We start from the raw sequence: 10965 nt of genomic DNA on the forward strand, positions 1-10965 counted from the left end.
ACAGCCCAGATTCATAAAGATGATTATACACCATTCTATTATAGAGGTACGCAGCTGATGCCAGGAGCAAGGAGGCCCACCAACCACCGGCTTCACAGAGGAGCGCCCCTCTTCATCAGACCCCTTTCTGCCTTTTGTCTATAATAAAGACCCTGCTTTATTATACTGTGAGCACTGAAAAAGTCAAAATTTGGTAGGACTGAGAATACCTGAAACCTGTCTTGCCATTACCCAGGCTAGGATAACAGACACTGTCAGGGAATGTTTGATGGGAGGATTCCTACGTGCTGTCTCTCATGAGTCCTTTGTCCCTCTTCAAGCGGAACAGCACGCTGCTCCCAGGGACTGAGGTCATTGTGTGAGGCAGGCTTGGGTCTCCTTTAGTAAACATTCTCTTTAGGACAAAACTGCTTAGTCTTGTTCCCCTTTCTTGAGATATGGATTGTCTCCTGACCTTGTGACTAACATTACCCCTTGTTCCCTTGGTAATGATTGCTGTATGTTTGGTTTTCTGATCTCTATCATTCCCGAAAGAAGTTTCTTGTACCACAGCCCATATATACTCAGAAAAATCATAAAAGCACCTTTGCTCCATCCGAGCTTAGGTCCCCGGGTCTTTTTTTGGTCTCTCTCTCTCTCTCTCTTTTACTTTCTTATCGTCGATTCCATACCACCAGGTTCCGGTCCATTAAAGGACCCCAACAAGACACAGTAAAAGGCAGCTGCAAAATAACAAAAGCATCTCTCCCCATGATACCATACAGTTGTAGAGTATCAGATAACCCCCATCTTTGCATGACTCCTGCTTTCTTACTCACTGAAGCTTTTGTTCTCTAAAATTATTAATCAGCAGAAATTTTGCTATTTGAAATTAACTCTGTAAAAATGAAACATTCCATTATTGATTGAGCATCCAAGTCACTCTGACACAGAGAAGCAGCCTTTATTTACAACCCCGGTGTAAAGCTTCAGGAAAGGAGTTGTGGACATAGTATTCCACACCTAAGCTTTTAGTTTCCAAGGAAACATCACTCCTGAGCTCACTCTAACACTTTAACCTGACACTGACCATGGGAGCCCTCTTTTGCTATCAGCCTGTCAAAATAGTTTCATTCACATTTTATCTCCACGCTTCCCTCAAATCCTGTATTAACTCTATACTTTATCTGGTCCTCTAGTATATAGCCTCCCTTATTGTAATGGGTTAATAAACCTGTTTGTCAGATTACCGGTCTGTGGATGGGCTAAGACGGCATCATAATCTATCAGAGACTTGTTGATTTCCAGAATCCTATCGTAACAATCTAGATAGTATGAGGGATACGACTATACAACTGTGGCAAGGGGTTGTTCAGTCACTAAGTTGTGCCCAACTCTTTGCAACTCCATGGACTGCAGCATACCAGGCTTCCCTGTCCTTCACCAACTCCCAGAGTTTGCTTAAACTCATGGCCATTGAGTCACTGATATTATCTAACCATCTCATCCTCTGGGGGAAAGATTAACAAATTTATACTTGAAATTTGGGCTTTCTAGGTGACTCAGTGAGTAAAGAAACTGCCTGCAATGCAAGAGACACAGGTTTGAACCCCGGGTCAGGAAGATCTCCTGGAGGAGGGCAAGGCAACCCACTTCAGTGTTCCTGCCTGGAGAATCCCATGGACAGAGGAGCCTGGCAGCCTACACAGTCCATGGGGTCACAAGGAGTCAGATATGACTGAAGACGAGCACGCATGCACAAACCTGAAGTTTAGTTTCTTACTAAATCTACCATTTGTTAGCTTGAAATTTGATTCCATGCTGAATTAAAATGACTGAAATGTGAAAATAGCCCTTAAAGAACCTTAAAGTCTCATACCAAAAAAAATAAGATACATGGCAAGCATTTAGAGAAAAAAACTTTCCTTATAAATAAGTGTTTGATCTAACAGTTAGCAACCCCAGAGGGCTAAATCCCTGGCCAATTCATACCAATTCTGTAAGACCCAGCTCAAGCCTGACCTCCTCTCCAGAGCTGTTCCGAGTCCTTCCTTTTCCATACTCTGGTGTTACATCTGTGCCATGGCACACACCACACAATACCGTGATTGCTTGGTTACCCGTTTTCCCTGTTTATCTCAACTCGTTGAGAGCAGGTCCTTGTTTGTAAATTCCTAGCACCTGACACAATCCCAGGCAGAGAGGAGCTCAGTTAATGTTGATGAACCAACAAATGAAGAGGAGACTGGGAGCAAGAAAACCGGTTGGCAAGTGGTAGTAATGGTTCAAAAGGGATAGAAATGACCTGAAGCGTGACTAGAAGGAAATGATAGATAAATGTGGGACATTTGAAAGGAAGATTAAAAAAAAAGATTTGTTAATTAAGTGGAAGTGGAAAACAAAGAAAAATTTTAAATCTCAAAACTACACAGGAAGTGGATATCACAACCGGAATAAAGGAATCCTAGACTATTTTGCTGAGCTTTTTTGGTTTTGATTTTTTTTCTTTTTTTGTCCTGTGCAGTATGTGGGATCTTAGTCTCCTAAGGATGGAACCCGTGTCCCCTGCAGTGGAAGCTCAGAGTCTTACCGGCTGGACCTCCAGGGAAGTCCCTATTCAGCTTTAGAAAAGCACATTTCTCAAGGTCCTAGGACAGTCCAGGGTGCTTTCAGACATTCAGAATTAGAGTCAAGGCTCAGAATACACTGGGAACCATTAACATTGAGGCAAACTCTAAAAAGTGGATGAACTCTCCCCTGAGGAAGAGACTATGCACTGACTGGTTGAAGGACTGAAACTTGGAGAATGAAGAGTTCTAGAGGAAAAGAAGCAAAAAAGACAACAGAAAGAACACATTCACAGTATGCTGGACACCAGTGGAGAAGGGCTGCCTGCGGGTAACAGGAAGACAACCCAAGAAAGTCACCTGAAAAACCGTAACAACTTGAAGTTCAGCACGACAGTGAGTTATAAAATACAACAGTTGCTTACATCACTGGCTTTCCTCCAGCTGTTACCTGTGAGAAAATATAATGGACAAAAGATCCAATTTTCAATGGCAAAAACCAAACAAAAATACCTGGCAGTAAACTTTGAAAATGTGTGGTAATTTTTACTAATTTACAAAGACCAAGAGATTTTAATAATGAAGAGATGCGGTAGATGGGAAACATGATAAAATGAAATGTTAGTGTCCTCCAAATGGACACATTAAATAACAATTTAAAGCCAGAATAAATTGCAAGTGGACCAATGAGGTATTTGAAAAATAAAAGAAAAAACAGATAAAAGCAGCATAAATGGGGAGAAATGGAGAACATTTTCTAGGCATAATCCCAAAAAGGACTTAAAAAGAAAGGATTGACAGTTAAGACTGTGAACAAACCTGATCCTAGAGTCCAAGCCACACCGCTCAGGCCTTTAAAATGTCCTTTTCAGTCCTTGGATCTATGATCATTACAATCCCCCCTCCCCCACCCACCACAAACACGCACCACACCATCCCCACCGCCAACCCTGGCCTGACCAGATGAATCATCTGTAAGGACTCACCAAGGATCTTCACAGTCCCATTCTAGATAGATCAACACTGCAGATTTTCAATTTCCAAAACCACTCTCAAAGCCTTGTGATACAGCTAGCCCTCAGCTCTGGCTGAGAAATAGGATCAAGAGAAAAAAACAACCAGGCCACGGGTGCTGCTGCTAAGCCAAAAGCCAAGATTTGACACCACTAGTGTTTGGGGTGAGGTTGTTTTGGCCCTAGAAGTAACAGCAACACACCCCACCTGACCAAAAGTAGAGACCAAAAGCAGGAGAAAGACAGTAGCAAGTACAAAACCTATTAGAGTTTATGTTCAAATGTTCTCTGGCTTGTTTTTCCCTTGGCCATAAAAAAAAAAAAAAAAAAAAAAAAGTCTATCATAGTGGTTCTCAACCTTCAGAGTGCATCAGAATCACCTGGAAGGCTTTTGTAAAAAGATAGCTGGGTACCACCCCCACCCTCACCCCCACACACCCCCGCCAAGTTTCTGACTTAGTTGGTTTGGAGTGGAACCTGAAGGTTTGCATGTCTGCAGGTGAATTAAAGCAAATTCTAAAACATGTCAAACCAGTGACTTCCCTAATGGTCTAGTAGCTAAGACTCCATGCTCTCATTGCAGGAGGCCAGGGTTCAATCCCTGGTCAGGGAACTAGAGCCCACATGCCACAACTAAAAAAGTTCCAGAATGCTAAAACTAAGAGCTGGCACAGCCAAATAAATAAATACTAAAAAAAGAAAAAAAAGACAGACATGGAGGAAAGCTATGTGCACATGTGTCTGTATGTTTAAATAATCACTTTATATTAAATCAATTATACCAGAAGTGTTTTTCAGGTACTTAGCCCTATGGTAGGTAATATCTTTTCCAGGTAGATCTAAATTTATTATGACTAAATAGAGGAATTCCTTGATGGCCCAGTGGTTAGGACTCTGCTTTCACTGCCAAGGGCCTGGGTTCAATCCGTGGTTGGGAAACTAAGATCACAAAAGCCCCACAGGGTGGTCACAATGAAGAAATAAATAGAGTTACAAATATTTCATATAAATGTGTGAATTTTAATTGTCTAGTTATGACTATCAGAGAAGGCAATGCCAGCCCACTCCAGTATTCTTGCCTGGAAAATCCCATGGATGGAGGAGCCTGGTAGACAGCATGAGATCCATGGGGTTGCTAAGAGTCAGACACAACTGAGCGACTTCACTTTCACTTTTCACTTTCATGCACTGGAGAAGGAAATGGCAACCCACTCCAGTGTTCTTGCCTGGAGAATCCCAGGGATGGGGGAACCTGGTGGGCTGCCGTCTATGGGGTCGCACAGAGTCGGACACGGCTGAAGCAACTTAGCAGCAGCAGCAGCAGCAGTTACAACTATAATGTGTATCACAGAGATATCACTTACATATGTCTCAAATCTTACTAACCAATAAAAATTAATAATACTGGGACTTCCCTGGCAGTCCAGTGGTTAAGACTCCACATTTCCACCACAGGGGGCATGAGTTCGATCCCTGGTCAGAGAACATGGCCACATGCCATGTGCCATGACCAAAATCCAAAATAATAATACCTAGCTTAGTTTACTATGCTTTATAAAACCATAGATGTTAACACAAAAAAAGCAATTCAGAATTATGAATAAAGGGGGCATTTGCTTTTTTATTAAAAAAGCAATTGCTCCTTCAATAGCTGAATGACTAAAACTGTAATAAATCCAGAAAATGAAATATAAAAGGAATGACCTACTGACAATTGCAATGATTTGGATGGATCTCAGGGCATTTATATTGAGTGAAAAAAAAAATTCTCAAAAGACTATGTATTGTATGAGTCCATTTAGATAAATTCCTCAAAATGGTAAAATTACTGATATGGAGAATAGATTATTAACTACCAGGGTCTAAAAATAATACTCGAATGCCAGGTAGATAGATCCATAAACAGGCAGCATGAGGGAGAGCTTTGTGGTAATGGAATAGGTCTGTTTCTTGATAGCACTGATGGTTACAGGAATCTATACACTTGATAAAATGACACAGAACTATACATGTATGTTGCACCAATGTCCATTTCTTGGCTTTGATACTGTACTATATCCATATAAGATAGAAGCATTGGGAAACTGGGTAAAGAATACATGGAACTCTCTATACTATTTTTGCAACTTCCTATGAATCTACAATTGTATAAAAATTAAAGTTAAGAAAAAAAAAAGAAGCCGGGAATTCCCTGACAGTCCCATGGTTAGGACTTGGTGCTTTAACTGCCATGGTCCAGGGTTCAATCCTTGGTAGGGAACTAAGATCCTGCAAGCCACATGGTATAGTGAAAAAACAAAAAAAAGAAAAAAGTTAAAAAGCAGCTGCATATCTATATAATAAATTTAGAAAGCAATTTTTTTTAAAGAGACAATTTAGGGGCTTCCCTGGTGGCTCAGTGGTGAAGAATCACCTGCCAATGCAGGAGACATGGGTTTGATCCCTGGTCCAGGAGAATCCCACATGTGCCAGAGCAACTAAGTCTGTGCGCCACAACTATTGAGCCTGTGCTCTAGAGCCCAGGAACTGCAACTACTGAACCCATGTACCCCAGAGCCCAGGCCCCGCAAGAGAAGCCACCACACTGCAACAGAGTAGCCCCTGCTCGCCACAAGTAGAGAAAAGCTAGCGCAACAAGGAAGACCCAGCACAGCCAAAAATAGACCATTTAAATAAATAATAAAAATCATTAGTTACCTAGGAATTGTTCAGTCACTAAACCATGTCTGACTCTTGCAACCCCATGGACTCCCTGTCCTCCCAGTTTGGTCAGATTCATGTCTATTGAATCGGTGACGCTATCTAACCATCTCATCCTCTGCTGCCCCCTTCTCCTTTACCTTCAATCTTTCCCAGCATCCGGGTCTTTTCCAAAGAGTACCTGGAGCTTACTGTGGCTCAGATCATGAGCTCCTTATAACCTACAAAATAAGTCTTTTTAAAAGGCATTCAAGAGTGCCATGTAAAAAATTATAAAACTTCACTGAAACATAAGTGGAGCAATATCATGTTCATTGATAGGAAGATTCAATATTGTAAAGATGTCAATCTCTTTAACATGACCTAAAGATTAAATGAATTTCCAATTAAGATTTCAAACAGGTTTACAGAACTTTTACTAGTTGCTTCCAAAATGTAATAGCATGACTTACCATAAAGCCACAGAAATGAACATGGTACACTGTATTGGTACAAAACCACCAACCAATAAAACCAAATGGAGAGCCGAGAAGTAGATCCATGCACACTTGGAAATTTGATAAGACCCTGCCATTTAGGTCACTGGAGAAAGAATGGACTTTTCAATAAAGAGTGCTAAGTATCCACAAGGAAAAAAGGAATCAGTGATAGATAAAATAATTAGATATGAGTAGATATTTTGGAAACATTTCAAAGAAAATAGAGAATATCTGTGACCTCAGGGTTAGGAGAAAGCTATTAAACAAGACACAAAAAGTGTTAACCATAAAATGACAAATTCACCCATCTTAAAAGACCCTTTTTTTCATTAAAAGAAACTATGAGGAAGGTGAAATGAGAGCCACAAAATGAGAGAAAGTATTTGCAATATATCACTCACAAAAGTCTGCTACCCACAATGTATTTTTTAATTTATTTTTAAAAGTAAAATAAAAAGATAATAATCAGGAAAATAAAATTAAAATTGCGATGAAAAATTGGTAAAAATAAATATTTAGATTGGTAAAAATTAAATTTGTGAAGTACTGACAAGAATGAAGATTCTTATGGGAAGTTTGGGGGATTCTCAAATAGAATTTCTCTCTTTTTTTGGGGTGGGGGGGTTGTGTCGGGTCTTCATTGCTACACAGGCTTTTGTCTGTTTGGTGAGCAGCGGAGCTACTCTTCAGTTGCAGGCTTCTCATTGCAGTGGCTTCTCTTGTTTTTGTTTTTATTTAATACAGTTTTATTTTTCAAAATGTACAGTTGGTGGGACCTGTTCATGCATCTTCACCAGCAGCTAGGGCATTTCCACCCTTGGTGTGTCTGCTGTAAATCACTTGAGCTCTGTGCTTTGAAACCAGTTTAATAAGTCCTTTACTAAGGAGTTCCCGAAGGGCTGCCCTGGCCAGGGAACCACGAATCTGCAGTCTCTCAGAGACGACAGCTGGAGTTACAAGCTTAGAGTTGGGAACTTCTTTACAGAGTTTGTCACACATTGCTTTGTCAAACAAGACTAGGTTATTGAGCTTGTCCCCAACTTTGCCTTTGGACCACTTCTTTTTGGCCTTGCCCCCAGATTTGTTCACTGGATCTTTGTCTTTCTTGGTCGACTTTCCGGCATCTTTCTTCTTCTTGTCGTCCTTGGGCGGCATAGTGAAGCCCGGAGAGCAGCTGCGACAACTGCCGCCTCGCTAAGACATCGGACAGAAAGGCTTCGGCGGCTTCTCTCGTTGCAGCGCACAGGCTCGGGGCACGTGGGCTCAGTAGTTGATGCTCCCAGGCTCTAGAGCACAGACAGGCTCAACAGTTGTGGCACATGGGCTTAGTTGCTCCTCGCCAGGTGGATCTTTCCAGATCAGGGATTGAACCCATGTCTCCTGCACTGGCAGCGGATTCTTCACCACTGAGCCACCAGGGAAGCCTATTAAATGGAATTTCTTGTTTCCCTTGTGGATGTAAATTGGTATAACTATTGTGGAAAATGATTTGGCACCATCCTGAAAACTAAACATTTACATACAGTATAACATGCAATTAACACTTCTAGATTTAACCTTAAAATTCTTGGAAATATCCATCAAGAAATGTGTAATAATGTTCAAAGCATCAATGTTAACAGCAAAATAGAAAGAAAAACAAACCAAATATCCATCTGCAGTAAAGTAACTCTCCTTCTCAATGGGGAGGTTTCAGCTCAAATACCACTTAATTAGGCCTTCTCCAAGCTCTATTTAAATTTTACACACACACTCTCTTATAGTAGCTACCCCCTTAGTTTCACATCAAATCACAACTCCCAGTTACCATCTAAAGTCAGTGCATTTTTTTTAAAGGTCATCTTCTCACAGTGGACAGTAAACTTCATGAAAAGAACATGTATCCTTTCTTACTCTGTATGCCTAGGCCTTAGCACAGAGTAACACTGAAAATAAAAAGGAAGGTGAAAGAGAAATCAAAAAAAGAGGGGGGATAGTGAGGTGGAAAAAGAAGAATTCATTGAAAACTTACCTACCAAAACAGAAACAGACTCACATAGAGAACTGACTTGCAGTGTTAAGGAGAAGGGGAAAGGGGGAAGGATGGGTTGGGAGGCTGGGGTTAGCAAATGCAACTATTATATATAGAATAAACAAGGTCCTACTGTACAACACAGGGAACTATATCCAATATTCTATAAGAAACCATAATGGATAAGAATACCTATCTATGTATCTGAATCACACTGCTATAGAGCAGAGTACAATATTGTACATCAACTCTACTTCCATAAAATTAGGTGGTTTTTTTTTTTTAAACAGTTCATTGAGATCTCAGACAAAAAGGGAAAGGGAAGCCAAGTTATAGAATCTTCCACATGAAATGGAGCAACTCTGTATCTGGAAGGTATGCTCATCATTTGAAGAAGGACAGAAGAAAGACAAGACTTCGTAGAACAGGAAGAAAAAATCAAAATTTCGGGAGGAGGATCTGGAGGGTACAGAGTAATTCAAAATTGTTTCAACTTTTGAGCTTAAGGTCTTACTCCTGCTATCTGAGGGGTGGGAGGGCAGCATATTCCCACTGGAAGACAATAGGAAAAAAGATTTACCTTAATTGAAGTGTGATTTATCATCAAGTTTGCTATTGCATAAAATAAAGGAAGACAATTGTTATGGGCTTAATTGTATCTTCTCAAAATGCGTATGTTGAAATCCGAACCCCTGGTGCATCATAACGTGACTGTGCTTGTAGACAGGATCTGTAGTGAGGTAATTACAATACAATGAGGTCACATAGGTAGGCCCTAATCCATTATAACTGCTTTCCTTATTAAGAAGAGATGAGGACAAACCTGCATATACACAGAGAAAAGTCACGTGAAAACACACTAAGAAGGTAGCCTTCTGCTAGTCAGGGAAAGAAGACTCAAAACAAAAACAAAAAACCAAACCTGCTGACCTTGATCTTGAGCTTTCCACCTCCTAAACTGTCAGAAAATACATTTGTTGTTTAAGCCACCCAGTTTGTGGTATTTTGTTGTGGCAGCCCTGGCAATACATCACTCTGAATAAATACTACTCTGCCTAGAACTGCTTTAATGCAAAAGAAATTTTCCTGTGCTTCCCTAGGTCCCATTAGCCAACACCTATTAAAAGATAATAAAAATCTGTCATGCTATTAAGAATTATTGAAATTGCTTAATTACCTGAGTATGGGATGTTGATAAACTACTGCCAACTTTCTGTTCCCTTACTGATCTATAGGAAGACTCAATCAAATACAATTTATCCATTTCATACTGCAGGCAGGAAGCCCAGGGCCTGCAAGCTTTTCCAGAAATGAAAACATACAAGAAAATGCCTGAGATCTAGGCATGAAAAGGGCAGACACCAATTTAAGAAAATTAAACTACAAAATTAAAAAATGTTCCATTAAATTCATATATAAACTTAATTTTTCATTTTAAAAACATATAAATTTCCTTATATTTGAAAATCATTAGTACATCAGATTTTTACATTTCTCAAGAATTCTCACATATACATGACTGCTTAAACCGCGTATCAAATCATTAATGAGTCAACACAATCAATTAATTTCCAAAACAAGGGTAATCCATGCAGAAAGTTTTTTGAGAAAAGATATTCAACATTGGATATGCGTACATCTTAATATTTGATGACACGGGGTACGGTCTCCCTTTTATCCTTCCATTCCCTAACTGCCTGCCTCCTTCATTTCCAAATTACATAACAGTTCAGAGGAGGGTGGCAGTGACCCCTGCAAGGGAGGGCTAGGGGACTGTGAGGACAAAACATCTACGGATAAGGAGGATACAGGGCTCAGAAAAGAAGCAATCACAGGAGCTTCCCTGGTGATCCAGTGGTTAAGAAACTGCAATGCTTCCACTGCAGGGGACAAAGGGTTCATGAATGATACACGTGGAAACACAAAACAGAAGCACAGATACATCCTGGCAGGAGGCTTCTAGAGAGCAGCACCTGGCCTACATCCAGCAAGAAAACAGCAACCTCAGTCCCACAACCTCACAACTTGCAGTAGCTTGGAAGCGCAGCAGTTAGTGAAATCTTCCCTGGGCAAGTCTTCAGATGAGAATACAACCTGGCCAACAACTGAATTACAACCTTCTTGGACCCTCAGTAGAAGACACTACTAGGCCAGGCCCAGACTCCTGACACAATGATAGTAGGACAGAAAGAGATCTTACAAAGCTACAGTAAGAC

At 40.5% G+C, this 10965-nt stretch overlaps 2 protein-coding genes across 2 annotated transcripts in view; both read right to left on the reverse strand.

The window, feature by feature from the left end:
* Positions 1 to 6443, reverse strand: part of LOC133068097 (uncharacterized) — a 125896-nt gene extending 119453 nt beyond the window's left edge. Inside the window, exon 1 of the mRNA XM_061159152.1 lies at positions 6400 to 6443. The gene's annotated coding sequence lies outside the window, so the exon portion shown is untranslated. The remainder of the gene's footprint in view (positions 1 to 6399) is intronic.
* Positions 6444 to 6557: 114 nt separating this feature from the next.
* On the reverse strand, positions 6558 to 10847 carry LOC133068100 (small ribosomal subunit protein eS25-like). Its single transcript, XM_061159153.1, has one exon. It carries the CDS (start codon positions 7891 to 7893, stop codon positions 7519 to 7521), a length of 375 nt encoding a protein of 124 aa, XP_061015136.1. The 5' UTR covers positions 7894 to 10847; the 3' UTR covers positions 6558 to 7518.
* Positions 10848 to 10965: the final 118 nt, after the last annotated feature.

This window comes from Dama dama, chromosome 13 (genome assembly GCF_033118175.1).
Source record: "Dama dama isolate Ldn47 chromosome 13, ASM3311817v1, whole genome shotgun sequence".
Lineage (NCBI taxonomy): Eukaryota > Metazoa > Chordata > Mammalia > Artiodactyla > Cervidae > Dama > Dama dama.